The sequence below is a fragment of the Pollicipes pollicipes genome, unplaced genomic scaffold, assembly GCF_011947565.3.
Source record: "Pollicipes pollicipes isolate AB1234 unplaced genomic scaffold, Ppol_2.1 Scaffold_4740;HRSCAF=5597_pilon_pilon_pilon, whole genome shotgun sequence".
Taxonomy (NCBI): Eukaryota; Metazoa; Arthropoda; class Thecostraca; order Pollicipedomorpha; family Pollicipedidae; genus Pollicipes; species Pollicipes pollicipes.
Window position 1 is genome coordinate 8,447,125 of NW_023596545.1, and position 22,228 is coordinate 8,469,352.

Genomic DNA, 22,228 nt, shown 5'->3' on the forward strand with positions numbered 1-22,228 from the left:
ACGAGCACGATAGCATGGCACGACATACAAAAGCACTGGAGACGTTAAAAAACATGTGTACCGATGTTATAGGATGATCACGCGCGTACTTCGCTTGTCAGGTCTGCCGTTTCGTTTTTTATGTTTTTATTATTTTTATGTTAATTATATTACCGTCAGCGTTTCATTTTGCTTGGTAGTTACGACATAACGATGCACTACCGGCCGCTGCCGCTCTGCCTGTCCATCTGCGCGCGGCGGTGCCGCTCTGACTCGGCCTCCATCCGCTGGCCGGGTCTGTGACGCTGCCTGCTGTCCGCCCGCAGCGTGCAGCCATGGTTCAGCCGCGTCAAGCTGGTGGAGGAGGCGCTGTCGTCGGCGGCGGCGGCCGGCTCGCCGCTGGCGCCGCTGCTGGCGCGCGTCGCCGCCGGCGCCGCCGTCTCGGCCGACGCCACCGTGGCTGAGCGGGGCGCAGGACGCGGCCGGCCGTCTCTTCGCCAGCCTGCTGAACGCGCTTAAGACGGTCTGTCTTTGCTCAGGAAGTACGGCGGCAACAAGAAGAGGTGAGTGGTGGCCAGATTGCACGTTTGGTCGCGATAGTCTGTATTTAAAGTAACGCGGTTCGTGTTTATGGCTCGTGTGATTTCACATTACACCGTGGTAAATTGGTGGGGGTCAAGAATCTTGATGTTCTCAAATTCAGTAGTTTCATGCATGTATGTTTCACGATTTAGTCGCGGTTCCATCCAAGGCAGCTGGTCGATTGGATCGGATCGTTGTAAATGTCAGCGTCCATCTTTGACAGTTGCAGGAATGCTATTATAATTCGCCTCGCGTTTCATTACATCAAGCACTGAATGCGATGATACCAGCCGTATATTCCACTCGATCTCCTCTACGAAATCACGCACAAGCATCCGTCAGCTGAACGTTTGGTTGGAATTGCACCGTTCTCGTCCTGACGGACGCACTGGTGGCTTTACACCGTCTCCAGCACGTCGTGTCGTGTGTTGATCACGGCGTCCCATCAAGACAGCAGCGGTCAGCCGTGCGCGGCCTGACCGGCGGGTGGTCTGGTGACGGGCGCCGCGTCTCCGTGTCGACAGACAGGCGCCGGCCTACTTCGAGGACCTGTACCGCCAGAGTCTGGCCGTGTCGATGCGGCCCGGCTCCGAGCTGGAGAAACTGGCCGCCCTGGTGGAGCAGATTCGCCTGGCGCAGAAGCACTCCTGACCGTTCCGTCCGTGGCTCGAGGGTCTAGGTATGGCCCGCGTCCACCAGGTCCCTGGCCCGTCGGCTCTGGTTAGGGCAGGCTGGGTGCGGCCACCAAGCCCCGACTGTCGGGACCCTGGTCCGTGGGACTGTTACGACCTGCGCCCGTCACCAAGCCCCGACTGTCGGGACATGGATCGGGGGAGGAGAGGGGGGCTGGTGCGGTCTGCTCCCGTCACGGAATCCCGCTTGACCCGTCGGTAAGCTAGGCGTGGCCACAGAAGCGTGGGAATTCCCCGGACCGTTCAGTCATGGCCGGATGACGTCCGCAAGCCTCTCCCAGGGACGTGCCTGTCGCCGCCACCCAGTCCGGTGGCAATATTCGCGCAGCTGGGATCGTATTTCTCCGTTGTTTGCCTCGATATGTTGACAAATCATGATCAAATGCTAGCTGTTCGTTCTCATGCGCGGGAAGAGTTATGGTGGGTGTTGAGGGAAGAGTTAGGAGTTATGGTGGTGGAGGTGGTGGAGTTAAGAGTTATGGAAGAGTTATGGTATTTTCGTGAGAGAAGCTCGCCACCCGGTCTGTCGAGTGTGGGCCGCAATAAGCCCAGCTGCCCAGCGTTCCCGGCTGGCGTAGCGTGCGGTGCCCCGTACCACGTCTCTGTGCGGGGTCTGTGGCTGTGCGGTGGCATTGGGCGGAGTAGCACTGTCGACGCCACCGACCTCGGCCCGCCTGGCGATTCGTCTCGTGCGTGTCTCGATGTTTGTAGGTTTACGCGAAACTGTTCGCTGTCGCACGATATGAACGAGTTAGGAATTTTTGAAGCAAGCGCAAAAGGTCCTGGGCTCTGAGGCCACCCGTGGTTATGGGACGAAATGACTGTCACAGTCTCTTACGTCAGTTCCTCTTCATTGTTGTGTCATTGTTCCGAAACTCCGTGTGTGATTTTCACTGCCGTTTCAGCCGCAGCCGAGTTGGGCCTTGTCTTACCTCACCTGGTGGCAGCTCTGCGAACTACTCGGCCCCGTCCGTCGGCACTCTGCGCGCATTTGTACATCAGCATGAACATGTGCTGACACCCATATGTAATCATGAACGCTCGTACTCACCGCGCTTATACTTGTGCTGTGCTGTATTTATCTGAACTGATGTATCGTTTGTATACCTCTTACCGAGCGCGGAGCACGGCTCATTCAGTGGTGAATGGCCTTTGTATTCCAATTAACTCTCGTATTTTATTTAGACCGTTGCGTTTCCCCGTTGCATTCAGTGAATGGTTGGCCGAAATTGATCCATACCACGGTTATGAATGTTTCGGCCAGCCATTCACCGAAACGCGACGTAAGGAACTAGTATACTGGGTGCGGTTCGGCGCCTAAACCACTGAGTGAGCCGGGCCCGGACACCGACGTCCTCAGGATGCCGGCGTCCGCACGCGAGGCTGTGCCGCTGTGAACGGCGCGGGGTCCCGCGGGACGGGCCCGCTCAATGGCAGGACATTTGTACTACAGTTTCATGCTAGTGACGCTTACGCAAGGGATCTCAGGTGTGCCGTGGCGTGTCCGAGTGGCGATTTAATGATGGCTTGTGAGCTTTACCACTGTAATAAAGATAACTGTCGGACGCCGGGTGCTGTTCTCTGCCCCGGGTAACTGTAGCGGCGAGCGGAGCGGAGCGGAGCCGCTCGAGCGGAGCTGAACTGCCACTTGGACTGGAGCTACCGCACTACTTTCCGATGCACTACATCATCATGAGCACTAGGTGGACATGGTGGCCTTGCGACCTGTCCCAAGTATGACAATGCCTAGTTGAAGCCTACTGACATTTAGCTGTTTACTGTTGAAGCCTACTGTCATTGCCTAGTTGAAGCCTTCTGTCATTTAGCTGTTTACTGGTCTCTATGGGTACGGACACTCATTGTGTTGTTTTTTGCAGCCTAAGTTAGCGGCGTGATGGCGGGCTGAGCCACGTGTGTGGTCAATGTAGGTCCTCAAACAGACCTGCGTCAGACGGCCGAGAGCCGGTCAGAGTCCAACGAGTAGGTTAAGATTCTGGCTCGAAGCACGGTTGTGGGTCCGTCGAGCGCGGGTGTTCGCACAGGGCTTCGCGGCCCGACAGACTGGCCAGGCCGTCGCATGCAGTCGTGGTTGATGGCCACCCACGTGGATATGTGGCCGTGCAGGCGTCAGACATTAAGCTCCTACGTCTGAATGTAGGCTTAGGGTCATGTGGTCACGAAAAAAGCACCCAGTAGCCATTGTGTCCTGCTAACCACGCACCAACGCATTAAGTGCTTTGCGCGCGTTAGACAAAGCCCCACGACACGCCCCGTAATACTGAACGTGCCGCCGTGGACGCATGGGTCACTGGAGCTACAGCGTGTCGCACGTGGATGCTCCGCCGCCTTCGGTTCAGCCGTGCCGTCCCGTCATCTTCATTTAAAAGCCGGCTGCCGGCTGACGCCGCGTCGGAGATTCGGCTTCCGCGGACCGTCGACGCGAATGCGTAGCAGGTGACTCATTAAATATTCAGAGTTACCATCTGGGTGTGAGTGGGTGACCACCGTCGCCCCGCCACCTCGCCCCTCGTCGCCCGCCCGAGTTGGCAAACCCGTCGAGTGCTCAGTAGCCGAGCGCAAATCTGCGACCCCCCGCCCTCCATCCCAGCCTTCCGGCCGTGAGCGCGCGCCCGCCGGCCAGCGGCGCGACCGGCCACCGGCGACCATTGACACCCAGCTGTGACGGCTGTCGGCACGGGCGGCGCCGGCCTCCGCCCCCGAGCCGCGGCGTACATCGACCGTCCGGTTGCCCGGCGGCGGCGGTACACAGCCGGCGGCGGCCGCCGGCGCGCAGTCGGCACCATGTCGGGGGGCGCGGCCGCGGCGGCCGAGCCTGACCTCGCGGCCCCGCTCCAGCGGCCTGACGCGCGTCATCAGCTCGCCGGCGGTGCGCGTCACCTCGCCGCCAGATGATCTGGCCCGGAATGAGATGGGCCAGACGTTCAAGAGGTGGGTGATCCCGGCGTGGGCGGCGGACGACGGTCGCGAGCGGTGCAGGCAGCCGGCATGCGGTCGTCATTGGGGGTCTTAAGGGTGCATGTCGGGCGCTGAGCTTTTCGTGTTGAACGTCGGTCGTGGGTAAATTAGATTTGTCTTCTAATTTTGCGAGGGCAACAAAGTAGGCGCAAGCTACGTTTACCGTGATTAACCATAGTGTGGGTGCCGCTCATACGGTACAATGGAAGAAACAATATTTTTTTAAAAAGTTTTGAAACGAGATTGTCGTCTTGGACGAATTGACTACATTGTAACCACACGCTGGGCAGAAATCTTTGAAAGTTAATTGATATGCATCTATTTCACTTCTTAGCCAAGCGCACCTCTGTCGGTCTCTCCGCGTGTCCACATTTCTTTAGCCAGGCGCGGTGCACAGATGGCTGCAAGGATTTCCCTGATATATTTCACATGCGATGGGTTGCTCCTTCCTAACGGTCCGCGACACGAATTCATTCCCGTCCGATGCCAGTGGCGGTCACAGCGCGAGAAGGGTCTGTTTTTGGCATTTAACAGGGAGGCATTCATCGCATTCGCAGGAGAAGCAAACCGCACTAAGGCCAAGCCGTAGAAAGCATGTAAAGCTCGAGAAGTGATGAATATAGCATCCTCGCGCGCAGGGGACTTTCGGTTAGCGCAGCCACTCACTGAAACCTTAAAATTAGTAAGCCAGGCTCTGCATTACTGGGATGTGAACCAGTGTTATGTGGTTGGAGGTGGTGCTATACTGAAGCCAACAGCGCCGGTGTCGCAACATTAGTGCTGCGCTAAAGATCTTACAGACTGGAGTGAAGTGTCCTACGTGAAGTCATCAAAAGTCCAAGATCATAGTAACCAGTGTGCATATCATCCAAAGTCACGATATCCAACGTCCATAAAATTCAAAATGCCTCCAATGCCGAGCTCATCGGCGGAGTTCACAGCATGCAAGCTCGCAACGTCCAAAGTCATGGCATCCAATGTTCATGACATCCAACGATCACGAATTCCAGTCGATAGGCTTTAATTGCCACTGCTCTCCAGCCTTTGGACGTTATAAACGCTGCATGTTATGAGCTCAGGAACTCTGGATGGCTCGTTTTTGGAGTGCCGCGGGCTTGAATGTTGTGATTCTCTCCCTTTCAGGGACGTTGAAGACGACTTTTGGATGTTATGAACTCTGGACGTTGCGTTTTTAGACGCTTTGACTATTGGACGTTATGAACTCTGGATACTTTAGTACGCATCCAAGTATTATATTTATATATATATATATATATATATATATATATATATATGTGTGTGTGTGTGTGTGTGTATATACATATTTATATATACGTATATAATATATATATATATATATATATATATATATATATATATATATATATATATGACATAACATTCGACATATAGCGTATATAGAATAATGACGCGTATAACCAATGTGGTAGCACTGCATGAGTGATACAACATTGGCTATGCGCGACACAACTGTAGTGGTGCTTTTTTATTATACTAGCTATACGCGACCTCTTCCTACGCAACTACAGCAAGGACTTAAACAGGCTTTTCTTGCGCACGACATTACTTTTACCGCAAAGACGCATGCGTGACTTGAGTGCTGGGTGTCGGGAATTATGTTGCAGAACCATACACGCGTAATTTCTTCTTTAGTGAATAGTTATAGCGTATACCAATATGCGACAACACTCTTACTGCAAAACCGATACACGACATGAGTGCTACACAGCAAAATCTATACCGCAAAAACATGTACCAGTCATCAGTTCTGCCGCAAAGACTGCCGGCATTGACATATACGCGACATTACTCCTGCTGCAGTGAATCATCTGCGACATATGTGCTACGAAATACAACTGGCAAATAATGAAAATTTTGTAAAAAAGACCTTATGTCCTTCCTTATGGCCTATTGCAATAGCCCGTACAGCCTCCGTATTAGCAATTTTATTTCTTCGGCTAATGTTCATGTGCGACATTTCTGCAATACAATGCAGAGCATGAACCATAAATCATAGCGGCCAGTAATCCAACTCATTGGCTGGGCCCAAACCAAAATAACCAAAATCCCGTGCAGGGAGCGGACGCATGGAAACACTAAGGGGGACAACATAATTTATTTTTGCATTTTGCACTATATGGCAGGCAGGTATTAGCAGTAGAAGAAATTTTGCACGTACATAAAACAGTATAAGTCTTAACGGTAAAAGTAAAGCGAGTTATGCACATGAAAATGTAAGTTTTGTCATTGAGCACTTATACCGCATATAGGTCTTTGCAGGAATGTTTATGTCGTGCATCAGTAATGACCAAACAATTTTGCGGTAGAAATGTTGAAGAAGACAAGTTTTGGCAGCATGTTTAGTATTGCGGGTGTAAGTATTGCCGTAGCCCTTCTGTCAGCTGGAGTTTTTGTTGTAGCTATTAAGTCGTGGAACCAACGACGGCAGCTCTTCGCGCAGCAAAGCGGTGTGAACCACAGCTAAATATAATCTATTCGATGTCCTGAGCACGCGGAACAGCGCCGTAAGAACAATGTGCTCGAGCGATACCTGAGCGCTAAGCCGCGCACGAATGTTAACTTAGGGACGTGGTCAGGACAAGGGGCACAGGCTAGTGGCTCCTTTGAGCCAAATGACTTGTGCTGAATAGAAAGTTCTCCTGGGGGAAATTCTTAGGAATCCGGTCTAGGTTCGCAGGAGATCGATCCCGTGGAAGACCCTGACTATATACTTTCTTTGAAGGGAATGTCCCGTATTCGAAGATATTGAGGCAAGCATCAGATAGGATGATATAAGCTCACTTACAACTATTGGTATACTCTTAAGTAGAAAAGGCTGCTCTAGACAATGCAATTTTTCCATCTAGTAAAAATGCTCTGCACTACGTCAACGTTTAATGAGCTCATCGTTCCTTGCACAACTCTGACTGAGAGCTAATGTATGGTCTTTATATCTGGTAATCGTGCTCACGAAAGCCAGATATGAACGACTCGACAGCAATATTTGTATTGGCCTTGATCACCACATGGCAGATGGAAGGCAGGATTTGAATGATATTATTGGGCCATGGGTGCCTGAGTGACCTTGAAGAAGTCTGCACGAAGTCTGCTCAACTTTGCGGGCGCGTGGTTCAGAAACTAGACTGGTTTAGGTCTTAGGAAGACTAGGGCTGTGGACTGCACTGAATGATCTTGAATATGCCTATTTAAGCTGAAAGCCCCACACAAATGTGAAAAATTCTCTTACACTGAGATCCACTTCATCCTGTTGAGACACGAGCTCGCGTCAGGCCGTTGTGGCGGGGCTTCCGACGCCATCGGTGTCGCCTCTCCGTGCAGCGACAAAAGCGGGAACCACGTGTTTTCACCATCGCCTTCGGTCTCGACTGAACTGAGCCGAACTGGCGTGCGTGAACTGGCAACACCTTCCCGTTGTGCCGCGCGGTTGCTTCATGCCTACTAACTGCAGCTTCGTCCTCTGTCGGTGCGCCCCGTCCGCCCGGCTCCATTGCACCGCTCAGTCGGCCATGTCAGAGCCGCCATCGGAGCTGTGTGCGGCGGAACAGTCTACCACGCAGGCGCCGCGCGCCGGCTCTCGGCCGCCCGGTCCGCGCAAACGGGATGAGGGTGGGGGATCGAATACGGGGATATGGTGCGGGAGGAATCGCTAAACAAAGGCCTTCCACTCTCCACTTCCCAGAGAAGCCAGAACACGTTCCTGTTTTAGGGCGAATGTCATGTTATCAGGCTAACATACGTATCCTAGCGCTGTGCCGATGAGACGGGCTGCTGGATGACGTGCGACACAGCGTTGTACGCATCTTGGACGCCCAAATAGCAGAGCCGCCAACCAATTTTCAGGAGAATCTATCTTTGAATTCGCGCTCCACCTTCGCTTCTAATTACAAAACAAGCCCATGTCCTTGCTCGTCCCAAAAGCTCAGTTGGTTAGAGCGTCTGACCTCGGACTCACCCATCTGCGGCCGAGTAGGCCCCCGTCGCTTTAAGCGTCCTCCAATTGTCCCTGACTAGCAGTGGTAACAGTGGCAGTGGTCGTGCTGAAGGTAAGGCGACGTCAGAGGATAGCATGGAACGTGCCGAGCATTGCGGCACGTTAAACCTCTGCCACATGGTTATGGCTTTGACCTCTGATTTTATCATCGAAAGGTTTGGCCAACCTTCACACACTAAATGCTACCTGGCGTGCTCTCTGATCTCAAAAATGCATACTGATTCGAATGCGAATTATGTTACGTATATAAATAGCTGCATGCATATATCAGGCCATGGCAAACTCATTACCAGCATACTTCGCGTCAATCTATGACATATTGGTCCGGTTTTACATTAGATATTAAACCTAAAATGCCCAACGCATTTACTTGGTTTTAATGCTTGATTTCAAGCTTTTTAAATCCTTTCAATCCATTTCTGCTCGCAAAGTTTTGAGTCCATCACAATTATATTCCACAGCATTTGGAGACTCCCAATATAGTCTGGAACAATCCACAATCCATAGATTACTCCAATATCCGTGCACGCACCCACCCCACCCCAACCAGATAACTAAAAGAGAAAGAGAGAAGAGAGAGAGAGAGTGAGGGAGAGAGAGAGAGGGAGAGAGAGAGAGTGAGAGGGGGAGAGATTGAGTGAGAGAGTGCGGGGATATATATATATATATATATATATATATATATATCTCTCTCTCTCTCTCTCTCTCTCTCTCTCTCTCTCTCTCTCTCTCTCTCTCTCTCTCTCTCTCTCTCTCTCTCTCTCTCTCTTAGTACATGTTTAAAACAAACCCTCTTCACTGCTGGTGAGAGTTCATGGTTGAAACGTCTGCTGTGTGGTGTGCCATCAAAAAGACGGTGCGGTTATAGCGCTTTAGCTGTGCCGCCGGGGCCGTGAAAATAGTGATTTATATCATGTCGGCTATTCAGCTAACTTACTTAACCGCTGTCCTATCACGTATCTCCAGGACAACGGCCCGAAGACTAATTTCCGAAGCCGACACAAATCACGTCCCACTATAGATCTACTGGGAACCAGCACCATTCTCACCATGGGCCGGCACAGCAATCGACGCCTGGTGGCCGCTGGGGCAGTCCGCATTACAAACACGGCAACGGCCAGCAACGCGCAAATGGTGACAATGAAAAGCACTCCACTAGGTACATGACAAACAGTTATCTGCACCCCATCCGAGCTGGCATGATTTGTGCATAGGATATATGTTATTTAGGATTGATGGAAAGCAAAGTAATAGCAGGTGTGGGCATTGTGCTATTAAAATAGACAGTGTGTTCATGTGATATAAGTTTTCTTCACAAATCACTGTTTAAAACTCAGATGAAAAATAATCTTTAAATGCGGACTTTGACTACGCATGCAGATTGCTGTTCCATAGCTAGAACAACTGGTAAATTCGGGTGCCTTTCGGATCAACTGAACAAAATTTGATCCTGCCGTAAGTAACTTTTGCGACGTTGTTGGCTTCCCAAGATGATCCAAGGTGGTTGTAACATGAAACAAGACAAATGACCGATCCTGATGCAACATTTTTACTTTTATTTATATATTTCATCGTTTTTGACATCCCGATCAAGTCTGAACTACAGTAGTTATTATATGACTGCAACAACTTTCAGGCGGCTCAAACAAAGAATTTAAATTGAACTGCTTGGTAAGCACGGCGAACTACAAAGAAGTTGTCGAAGATTTTACAGCAGCGGAGTATGGAAGATCTCTTCTCTTCGAAAGATAACGGTTCTGCTTTGACGTTGTGAAGGCCGAAGGCAACTGAAAGTTGTAAGGTGCGGTTATAAAGGTTGAGACGAGACATCAGTATCAATAATGGAATAATCGCTCGGGCTATCATTCTTATAAGGTGCGGCAGGATGCATACAGCGTTTCGGGCAGCCATTTCTCCGGCCGTCGTCGGGAAGTCGCCGATAAAGACCTTACCAGGATCCTTCCGGTTAGCTCGGTTGGCGGAATACTGGGCTCACAATGAGAAGACCCCATTTCAAAGTCCAACGATGCCAAGGAGATAATTCGGGTTGTGGCCTATACATGGCTGAAAGCTGGACGCCGTCCAAGCCTTATCCGGACGCAACAACACCTTGCAGCCGCCGGAAACGTAGCTGGCCGAGACGTTCTGTACATACTAACACGCCGGGCGGGGACGATAGCTCGAGCACATTGTTTCCACCGTAGTATAAGGTGCAACTAACGGTGATGTTCGACGCACCACCTACCTCTAACAGCAGTATCACTTAATAACGTAAACATTCGGTGAAATGCACCGGTGACTGCCGTTGACGTCTTTTATCGCTGGACTGGCTTCATTTCAGGAAAATGGGCGTAGCTCATGATGCACCTTAGTTTTGAGCGCGCTTGCATGCTTGTGCCTAGACAACCGCTTTAAGATGTAACAGATGCGCGCTACGCCCCCCTCGTAGTGCTTTACAAAACAGATAGGTGTCTGAAATGCTTTGTTTTTTTGGGTGGTTGCTTGTTCAGTTATGCTCTCCAGAGGGACAGTTGTCTGGCGCGAGTGTGATAGCACAAAGGTTTATCACTACGGCGACGGTCGAAATAATCCGGTCGGATGCTACAATTAAATTAGCTTCGTAAAACTGTGAGCAAAATAGCCCGAAACATGCCAGAGTTATCTGCAACAAATCGTAAATGCGCGAAGGCTGGGCTAAACAGAGGTGAATGACATGGATGTTTTGCTGTTGCATTGAAACAGGTGGTAAATTTCATCAACGAAATGGTTTTTATGACCATGCACTTGTCGTTATTTCAAACTTGTGGTGTCATATGACTTGGCCTCGTGTTACCTAATTTGCACGCGTTAAGAGATAACAAGGCTAGTATGTACATACTGGTGAAACAAAAACGGTAATGAAAGACTTTAGTTCCGACCATTCTGATTGACTTGACGCCAAACGATGGTTTCCTTCCATTTCATCATGCTGCTCGTGTACCTCAGATTTGGACCTTATGCCACTATCTAAAAATATGAGCGTGAAAGGGGCTACTGCCCCCCCCCCCCCCCCAGAAATTCCCATGATCCACATTCACCGCAAGCAAAACAATGAACTGTAAGCTCTGAAGGGGAATGCCTGTTCATCATCGCCCAGGTATGTAAATCGATGACAGGAATCTGTGTCATCGTGTCATAGAATCGTGGGTTTTGTCACCATGTAAAAAGAACTACACATGGGCACCACGTACGCAGCACGCCGTCGACAACAATTGTCATGTGTTGGCAGCCTGGCTCAATGCACATGCGGTGCTGGTCACAGACATGAAGAACGCTCTGCATTTATTGATGTACCGGGCACGGCTCGCCATTAATCATATTAACGTTGCTGGGCAAGGAACACCAGGACCTGAAGGTCACCGTATGACGTGCGTGGTCACAAAAGGTTTTCCATACCCACCAGTAGCTGTGAAAAGGCAAGCTGCTTGCGCTTGTGTGCGTTTGCATCTGTGTGTGCAGCCTACTGCACTGAATGTTTCAATTTCCTCCAGCCAGCCCCGCGCGGACGCCGAGCTGATAGCTAGTTTCCAAAGAGTGCTGCCATAATAGTTGGTCTCCCGCCTACATATCAGCTTCTACTGCATTGTGGTTCGTAACCACGGCGCTGCTTGTTCCGTTTGCGTATATGTGAGCGGGATGCCTTGCTTTTTTACCAAATTGTCTCATGAACATGTCCTGCCTACCATGGCTCCCACATCAATCTGTTGTGTGTGCAGTCGACGCATCGGTCCCTGACTCCACTATTGTTCCGCTCTTGCTGTGTGGGCTATTGACACCGGTCCGATGTGCTCTGTTCTTATACGCATCTTGTAACGCACAACTAAGCACCAAGAACATAATGGGAATGCAACGGAGTTCATGAGGATGGAAGGCACTGTCCAGATGGCCAGCTGGGGAATATAGATGGTTACGCTATTTGGATCAGGCAGAACACTTTACTGCTTAGGGCATTCGAAATTTCTAGACGAACGACCTGAAGAGGGTTTGAAAGAAACTGCGTCGTGAAGAGAAGGGGAAATCTTAACACCACGCTTTCACTTCCTGCCCCCCCCCCCCCCAACAATGCACAATTTTCCACAATTCTCTCCAGTCCTGCCGTCAGCGTTACGCCGCCACAGCAGCAGCGGCAGCAGCAGCGGCAGCAACAGTGAAGCTTCTCCAGGTGGTCTTTCTGGCCTGGTGGCGGTCTGGAGTACCACTGCCCACCAATTCTTCCCCTGCGTGTGTGTACTGGGCCAACTGTTCCGACTAGTCTAAGCCCTGTGCGTGGGGCACAATGGCCTGCTGACTTGTCCGTTGCTCGCGGGGGCGGCCGTGCAGGTGCTGACTCCCCACCAGTCTTGACCGGTGCGTGGGGTACAATCGTCCAACGCGTCCCACGCGCGTGCACGTGTAAAGGTCGTGCTGACGGGACCTTCGGCCCCCAGTTTCCACCGGCGCGACACCATCCGCAGCAGCCTGCGGTCCTCGATCCGCGCCTCGCTCACCTCGCTGGAGGACGGCAACCCGGAGGGCCCCATCCAGGAGCTGGACGACCAGACATGGGCGCTGAAGCGCAAGAAGATCGGCCTGTCGCGCCGCACCGGGCGCACGCTCGTCAAGATCAGCGAGGGTGAGCGCCAGCGCCAGCTGCGACTCAACTTCATCGGCTCGAGCTTCCAGCGCAAGGAGTGCGTGCTGCTAGAGCCGCGGACTGGCGACCCGTCGCGCTGTCTGTGCGGCGCGAAGACAGTCGAGCACCGCAACGCGTCACCCGCCTCCATCGCCGAGGAGGCGTGGTCGACCACCAACGCCATCCAGGAGTTCAAGACGAACGCCTACGGCCAGGTGGACTTCGTCAACCAGGACACGGGGTCGAGCAAGCCGTCCAAGTACGTGCGTCTGGCGGACACGACGCCGGTGGCGTCCGTGCTGACGCTGATGGTGGACCACTGGCAGCTGTGCCAGCCAAACCGGCCCAGTCTGGTCATTTCGATACTGGGCGGTGCCAAGAACTTCCGGCTCGACGGCCGCAAAAAGCAGATCTTCAACGAGGGGCTGCTCAAGGTGGGGTCGCTCGCTGGGCTCGCCGAGAATGGGTCAGGGCTCGGGAGGGGTAAGGAGGGGAACGTGCGCTGCCTGGCCGCTGACACCTGAACATCCTACCGGCGGCTGTCAATGATGCCTTCTGTATGCTCGGTCATCGCGCTTCTTGAAATTTGAACTGCATATGCCGGAAAACACATCCATTTTCGGGGCATTAGGATGATTTCACTGATAAGTGTCCTTGCCCCTGCACCGTTCACCTGTGCTGCTGACACGCACCTGACGTCTGAGAAATGAGGTCCGTACTGCAACACGGCAGCCTGCATAGTTCATGCTTGCGGAACAGAATGACGCTAGCGCATTCGCGCACTACGTCCCAGTGTAATTTCTGAGCAACAACCCAATGTTTAATTCTGGCCTCGTGTACACAACTTGCAGGCCGCCAAATCTACGCACGCCTGGCTAATTACCGGAGCTTTCAACATGGGCTACATGAAGGTCATAGGCGACGCCATCAACGAAGGCCAGTATCTAATAACGGTGCGTGTACGAGCGACGGCAGCTGCATGCCTCTGATGGTGCCCAGTGGCATGGTACCTAATAACGGTGCGTGTATAAGTGACGGCAGCTGCATACCTCTGATGGTGCCCAGTGGCATGGTACCTGCGCAACATGGACTGACCATGAAAGGCTATATGCCCAGCAGACACCTCCAGGAGATCACACCCACGTGACTGATGTCCTTTGGTTGATCTGAGCGCTGTGGGTGTCTGTAGCATTGGCCTCAGATACATGTTGTACGTGCCGTTTTGCTTGTCCACGCAGAGGACAGCGGTGCCACTCTCATACCAAGCATACTCGGGAAGGCTCTCCGCTTGAGCGAAAGGCCTCAACGCCGTGTGAATGAGCGTTTGCAGACAGCGGGCTCGTGTAACCGAGCATGACGGTTGACTCTGTTTTCTTGCTCTGTGAACGGCTTTGGTGGCCACCTGCGCGGCGCTCGGTCCGTCTCGCCGCCGACGCTTGGAGTAGTCCGCCCGGCTTCGGGCTGCACGGCCGTGTCCCGCAGGGTGCCGGAGGCAAGATGACCCGCGGCATTCGATGCATCGGGATCTGCGCCTGGGGCTATGTGCGGGACAAGGAACTGCTCATCAACAAGGACGCCAACTTCCAATACGCATCGTGAGTGCGAGCTGAGCAGGACGGGTGGCGTTTGTGTGAGACGCTTACACGCGCAGCCGCGGAGCTGCTCTCACCATAATGCCACCTTTTCGCAGCAATGTCTCCCATTGCAACGCATCACATTGCGTACTACTTCATTTCAGCTAGGGTGTTTACTTCTTAAGCGTTAAGGTGTTAAGTGTCCTTACGGTAAAGACTGCTACGAGGCACTATCGCACCACTCATTCCCGCCTGCATAATTCACTTGCAGGTCGATACAAGACGTACGCGGCCCTTTTTAGTCATGCATTCATAATGCACCGTCCGACCAACTGACTGACAATCTGTGTAGGTCCACCGCCATCCGTGCTCATACTTGCAGCTACACTGCATCACTCACACTCGCTGACGCATCACGCACTACCGCGTCAAGCCGAGGCCCACTACTGCAAGGGCATCGCACGGGGTGAAGAACGTAAAGCCAGGCCTTTTGCTCAGTTGATTTGTATAGAGTACTTGACCGCCTTCAGTCATCTCTGAGACAGATGCGTCTATGTTGTTCCTGCTGTGCTCGGGTCGAGGTTGAAAATGAAATGAGAATTTGTTGCTTTCGCTAATGACTACGCCGACTTGCGTCTTAATTGGCATGGCTGGCGTTAAGAAAGGCTCTTAATTGGCGTGGCTGACGTTAAGAGAAGCCCTCAACTGGCGTGGCAGGTGTTAAGAGAGGCCCTTAACTGGCGTGGCTGGTGTTAAGAGAGGCCCTTAACTGACGTGGCTGGCGTTAAGAGAGGCTCGTTCCGGCGACCATCCGGGCAAACTTTCTCTTCAGCGGTGCCCACGCACCGTGCGTTTTGTTTTTGCTGGGTTTGTGTTCCTGCCGCATCTACGTTTTGGCCCCATCAAGTGCCTCTATTGGGTTCGTCGTGTTCTGTCGAAACTCCATCGTTCGCGTGGTGTTTTGTGTCGATTTGGCAGCCTTCAGCACCTTGGGTCTGCAAACTGTCGGTCTTAACACAAGCTATGATATTTTTTGGCTAGTGGAAACTCCGGTGGAACAATGCACTGCAACTACAAAACAGATCGCCATTATGAATGTGTATTACGTAAATTTTACATATCCACCATCATTCTGACTGTGACAAATTGGTAAATAAAGTGTGTACCGGTCGCCTGCGAGCTGGTAGTGTTTAACTAGCAATAGCGCTTTATTCATTCCATAGTCCAGTTACCAATATTATCATGCGTACTTCAAAAGTTCGTACGCATGTAAGTCTGCACAGTCTGCTAAAAGAATCATCAAGGTTCGAGCAGTCCGTTTCATTGCTCACAATGCTGGGTCATATTGCAGCATATTTCTAGCGTGCAATCATACTTAATGTAAGGGCTTCAACTCCAATATTGTTCACTTACTGACAATGAAGATTGCAATATTGAGCGTTCTTAAGAAATGGCAAATGACAAAATTGGCGGACAAAATTAGGATGTCACATGCAAATCCATGTTCTGGTATAAGGAGAAGGTTTAATGGTTCTCGCGTAAGGAGAAGGTTCTCGTACAAGGAGAACGTTCTCGTATAAGGTGAGGTTTAATGAAAGCTTTCACGCCTGGATAGATTTACCTAAATGTTGTTCAATGCGACCGCGCACGTTCCGATGTGACATATGCTCGGCGCCCTATGTGAGGCACATCAAAACCCGGAGCCTACAGTTGATTCAAAACATCTGTGTACCTGATCCTTATGTTTGAAGAGGGCACCTACTGTATAGGCATTATTCAAAGTAATCCTAGGATCTTAAGATGGATGGCATTTGAAGAGAAGGATGATCAACTAGCGCTTAAATCTCTCAGAGTCCGAACCAAAAGAAAATGCGTTCGAAGAGTAGGTGCGTCAAAGGGCTCAAACGAGAAAATATATCAAGGATCAATGAAACTACAAATGAACGAACGAACAGCCTTCAAAAGGAAACCATTGATTCGAAAGCAATTTTAGGCCTCGAAGTCAGTGCGAAAAATGTTTGGGTGATGTTAGATTATGCTCTATAGATAGGTTTGATATAAGAAATAGGTGCCGTCATCTTTTTTGGCATTATGAGTCAAAAGTTTTATGCTGAATTAACGACCCTCAATATACTAGAGAATACTTGTTAAATTACGTATATAGTGCTAAACAATGACTATATCGGCGATACTCAATATAATCGTTGTTCATATCGTCGTTTAACCAGCATCTCCTGGTATAATTAGAATATGTTAAATAAGCATAATAACTTTGGGCTCATAATATAGCTCAGAAAAGGTTTAGTTGAGCTATTCCTACCTGATTTGGGGTTTTAATCATGCTTTTCAACCAGATAGGTTAGTAATTCTGCAAAAAAGGGCTGTGCGTTTTGTAAGAAAAGTGTACCCTATGCAAAGGTAAAAGCCAATCTTCAAACGTCAAATTCTTTAAAATTATCGGATGTTCCTAAATCTCGAATGTCGATTGTGATTCATAAATTTATATTATATACATGTATACATACATATATAACCAAATAGCAATAGTGTTCGCCTGGTGTCTGTGTCGATGTGCTTGTTTCATTCCATGGGTCTGCCAACTGTGAGTCGGATGTCAAGTTCAGGCATATATATATATATATATATATATATATATATATATATATATATATATATATATATATATATATATATATATATACACACATATTAATCGTTCGGTTTGCTGCACCGGTCGCAGCTCAGTTCTTTGCCCAGCAGACGGCATACCGTTCGACCCACCGGCTGACCCAACACCCCGCGTACCGTCACCTGACACCTGAACACTGCCGTACACCCCGTGTACACTGACGTACACCCCGTGTACACTGACGTACACCCCGTGTACACTGACGTCGTGTACCGTGTACACTGACGTCGTGACCGTGGTCTCCCCGCTGACAAGTGACTCGCAGAGCGGAGGTGACCGGAGGTGACCCGTGTAGCCTCTCGTCGCCCCCATAGATAACACAGGCCCGTGACCCGGTGTGTGACCCACCCGCCGGCAGGTACAAGGCCACCACCATAGTGCGCCCTCACGAGCCGGTGTCGCTGAACGGGGACCACACCCACTTCCTGCTGGTGGACGACGGTCGACGCGGCACGCCGACCGGGGCCGCCGACCTCCGGTACGACCAGCTGGCTGGCTACGATGTGCAGTGGCCGACTTCCGGTACGACCAGCCGGCCGGTCCCGATGTGCAATGGATTGGGGTGGCAGGGTTGTTCTTCGGTTGTGCAACTGCGAATAGCGAAAAAGATGTCTGACACTGCTAAAGCAGTACAGCTTTTAAGAGCTGTTAAATAGCGCGAGAACGATAGTAACAAATAGCAAAGGATTACACATGCTAGACACAACTTGTCGGAGAAAAATACTCTTAGATTGGCGCGGTTGCAGGTGCATTGGATCCATTCAGATATATTTCTGAGCTTGAAGTCAGTCTCTTCTTGCGCACCTTGTATTCGTCATTGGCGCGCGGTATGGTGCACGCCCGTAAGTTTGAAAGGATGACGTCCTATTTGTTTCGAAGTTTAAAGAGACGTGGTGTGCTTTAAAGCACACGTGATTAATCACACCCCTTTAAGCTTGATTGTCTGATTCCATGAAATTACTTGGAAACTAATGGCCCGCGTGACACAAGATCAAGATAGTTTCTTAAGCAGTACATGTTATATATAAACTTGTCATTCACACGCACGATTGAAATGTTCCGCATTTGAAGGCATTGAGGCATGCGTCAGATATCATGAAATAAGCTCACTCGTAAGTATTGGAGCGCCTTTCAGTGCAGAGGCTGCTCAGGACAACAATCTCAATACGTCATCGTTTTATTGCGCCATGGAAAGTCTGTATAACATCAAAGCCGCTGCCAGACTGGCCGTGCAAAAATGTCACCTTAGCGGACGGCTGACTCACCTCTAGTACTTCAACCTTTAAAAGGTGGTTCGTTTATAGGTGCGTATTTCCGGAGCCCAAAATCGTTATGTGCGAGCATCTTGGTGCTTCCTGATGGTCTTAAATATTTGCCCGCCAATTGTTTTACTTGTGATCTCATGGTCGGTTATAGCGGTATTCTGAAGTCATGCGACTCCCATTCTCATTTCCGTCATAACGAATCGCCTAATTTTCATAACCAATGACTCATTGTCTGTACTATGCAGCGCAAAACGTCCCCGTGCTCGAAACCCACACCTGGGACCTGAGACCCTGTCCCAGGTCCCGGTTAGAGGAGCTGTCCCGTTAGCAGTCTCCCGTCCCAGGGCCCGCCTGGAGGAGCGGATCGCTGACCCGGGCGTGGGCGGGCTCGGCATCCCGGTTATCCTGCTGATCCTGGAGGGTGGCCTGGGTGTCATCACGGACGTGCTGCACTCGTTGCGCCGCGGCATCCCAGTGGTCGTCATCCAGGGCACCGGCCGTGCCGCCGACATCATCGCCTTCGCCCAGCACGAGACGTACAAGCGCAGCCGGTGAGATCACGTGTAGTGTCAACCGTCAGGTCATGCCACGTCTCAGGTCACGCCACGTCTCAGGTCATGCCACGTCTCGGGCCACAACACGTCTTGGGTTACGCTCCTCCGTGATTCAGGTTACGTATCGCTTCGGGTCACGTCACGTTCCAGATGGTGCCACATATCAGGTGGCGTCACGTCTCAGGTGACGTCATATCGCAGGTCACGCCACGTCTCGGGCCACGCCACGTTTCAGGCTACGCCACGTTTGAGGTCACGCCACGTTTCAGGTCACGCCACACCTCAGGTCACGCTACGCCTCATGACATGTTGGGCACCACCCAGAGACTGCACATCAACACTGACATACGACTGGTAGATACCTAGTGTTGCGGTAACGGGGACGGAAGTGGATGAGATCTGTTACGGCTGAAGCCACCGGAACTCTGGGGAAAAAGCAGAAGAGATGATACTTTATTTTCCTTTTGACGGCTACTGGAAAATTGTGGAGGCGCACTAAGATAGGGTGCACGCAATGACATGTGCGAAGTATAACACTGACCTCACTAGGGTCCAAGTCTTCCGACCCCACTAGGGTCGATCGACTTTAAGCTCCAGTAAGTTAGGAGCGTGTTTGGCTTTATATCCTGAACCGTTGGCCGTATGCAAAATATCTTCAAAGCAGATTGTAAATCGATGGAACTGATTGCGAACTGCAGCAGCCTCTCAGATGTGTTCACAACTTTCTCTAAGTGTCGAGTAAGACCACGGGATGCTTGCATTAGGGCACTAATTTTTTCAAATGCGGACTCTGCTTTGGGCTGTTTCGTTGGTGTAAGTGACGTCCGTACGATATGATTAGTGGCTGTATGTTCTCTCGCAGCGGAAGGAAGGTCTTCCGTTCCGACACGAAGAAAAAACTGGAGGAAATGCTGGAAGATGCTTACATCAAGATCCACAGGGGAAGCAAGGAACAGCTTTTTGCGTAAGCAGGCATCACGCACTCCGGGCCAAAAGCGGTGCATCGATTACCACCAATTGTATCAACTACGTACATCAATGACATTTGTTGACAGACTTCACAAACAGCGCACAATTTGCATAGCACCTTGACAAAGCCCGTAACCATAATGACATGCCCATGAACGTCAACACACCAAAACCCTGCGCGCCCGTACACCGGCCAGCCCGCTCAGATCCACTTGAGCCGTTGGCGCCAGTTGAACACGAGCTCGGCATTGCCGTAAAGTCGCGGCACGTCGTAGTGAGCCGGGCCGGGTGGCCGGCCGCGCGGGTCGGCCCAGTCGCCGGCACGCGCCGCCGACGACAGGAACGCCGGCCGCTGCACGTTGAAGCTGGGCAGTGGTCCGGTGGGCCTGCCGCCGGCCTCGTACTGTCCAGGCCCGGGAGTGGCCTCCGTGCTCGGCTCCGGACCCTCGGGCGCGATCGAGCGGCCGCCGCCGAGCAGGCTCGATTCGGAGTGGCAGCGCGAGTACTGGTTGGGCGCCGGCGTGGTGCGGCCACGCCGGATCGGGTCGTCCAGCCACGTGATGCGCTTCACGCCCAGCCGAAAGTCCGACTCGGCGCCGTGCGCCACCCGGTCGCGCTCGGCCGGCCCCACGTGGTACTGGTTCGGAGCCGGGTAGCGCGCGTTGCGCAGCAGGCGCGGCAGGTCGCCGTCGCGCAGCGTGCGCGACTCGAACTGGAAGCGCACGGGTGGCACGCGCAGCCGCCACTGTGCGCTCTTCTCCGGCGAGTAGCTGTCTGGTGAGGGGATCCACGCCTTCTTGGTCCACTCGTCGCCCGTCTGCGGCGGTCCAGTGAAGGCGCGGCGCACGGGCGCGCGGCTGAAGTCCGTCGCCTGGAAGCGGTCGTAGTCGACGCGCACGTCCGCCGGCGACGCGTCGTTGTCGACGTAGAGCGGCGGCAGGCGGCGCGCGTGCGACGCCAGCGCCCCGTACCCGGCCGTTGAGAACGACGCGCAGCATCGTTTGCCCGGGAACGGCAGCGAGGTTTTGTAGGCGTTGGGCGCCGGGTTCGGGTTGTCCTTTGTAATGGAAGCGGGAGGCACGTATTGAGAAGCCAAGCCGCTCCTCGGGCTTCGGTTGCCTGGAGCAGAAGCGGATCAGCTGGGCGCATGTAATGCCTGGCGGTGGCAGCAACTGGTACCGTCTTTGGTGCCATCTTGAGACCAACAAGTTACACTCCTGATGTTTGGATTATGAAACCGACGACACAATTTGGGTGCAAAGTTAATAACGTGCGACGATTTAGTGATCCATTCGTTTGGATTCTATGTTCACAAAGCTGTAATTTACTCTTGGGCTGATGAATTATGACAGAGCTTTCGAATTATTCGTATTGTAAGCAATGCGTCGCTTTGCTATAGGATTTGAATATTTCATACACAATTACACATATATCCACGTGCCATTTCCGTTTGGGATCCACCTTGCATTGGTACCAAATGTTATCTTTTTACGCAGCAAGCAGGTATTTTGGACATGTACATTGTATGACATGTCATAGTTGGTTAGTGCAACTGCAAAGAAGATCGCTTATGGGCAGAAGGCATTTCCATTGGCTATAGATTTTCCCCGTGGATGGTTGAAGAGAAGGCGAAAATGTAATAAATATTCTCATCAGGTCCTACATCACGAATAACAATAGTAATATTGACAGAAACGTGGCTCGAGATGAAAAGAAACGCAAGTTTTGCTTATTTTTCACCTTCCCCGTATCCATCAACGAGAATAGAAATGCTCTTAGCTTAGGCATTTGGTGATCTTGCGTTTATTTCCACAGGTATGTCGACGAACTCGAGAAATGCATGGAGTTCGTGGATCTGATCAACGTGTTCGATCTCAACAGCGATCAGGAGCTCGATGCCGTCATTCTCAACGCGCTGATGAAAGGTAAACATTTGGCCAGTGATGTTTGTGTCACTGGAATGAGTCATCCCGTCCAACCCGAGTCATCGACACAGCTCATTAATGAAGGCTGGCACCAAGTAAATCTCGCCAACAATACCCGTTGTTCGGTAGTGAAAGTACATGCTTGTTCGCAGCCACGTATTTTGCGTCTTACCTTTTCAAAGTAATCTTCCAACATCTGAAGCGATGGACAGTGCGCTCAACGTCGGCGTCCAGCAGCCGCTAACTCTAGCCTTTGCCGACCCACAGAGTCCGGCATCGAAGACAGCCTGCTGCCCATGGAGCCGCTTCAGCTGGCGCTCATGTGGGACCGGCCCGATA

General features: G+C 51.6%; 1 protein-coding gene and 1 long non-coding RNA gene across 2 annotated transcripts; both read left to right on the plus strand.

Moving 5' to 3' along the window:
- Nucleotides 1-511: 511 nt before the first annotated feature.
- LOC119099505 (uncharacterized) lies at nucleotides 512-2,188 on the plus strand. The gene is made up of 3 exons (XR_005094387.1): nucleotides 512-542; nucleotides 1,086-1,240; nucleotides 2,159-2,188. It is a non-coding gene; the product is annotated as an uncharacterized LOC119099505 (long non-coding RNA).
- Nucleotides 2,189-14,410: 12,222 nt separating this feature from the next.
- LOC119098996 (transient receptor potential cation channel subfamily M member 6) lies at nucleotides 14,411-22,228 on the plus strand (the record flags this gene model as incomplete). Its single annotated transcript, XM_037222042.1, is given in 6 exon segments — nucleotides 14,411-14,508; nucleotides 17,535-17,654; nucleotides 18,786-18,992; nucleotides 19,858-19,959; nucleotides 21,780-21,889; nucleotides 22,157-22,228. Coding segments are annotated over 6 exon segments (709 nt in total), but the record flags the coding sequence as incomplete, so codon positions are not given.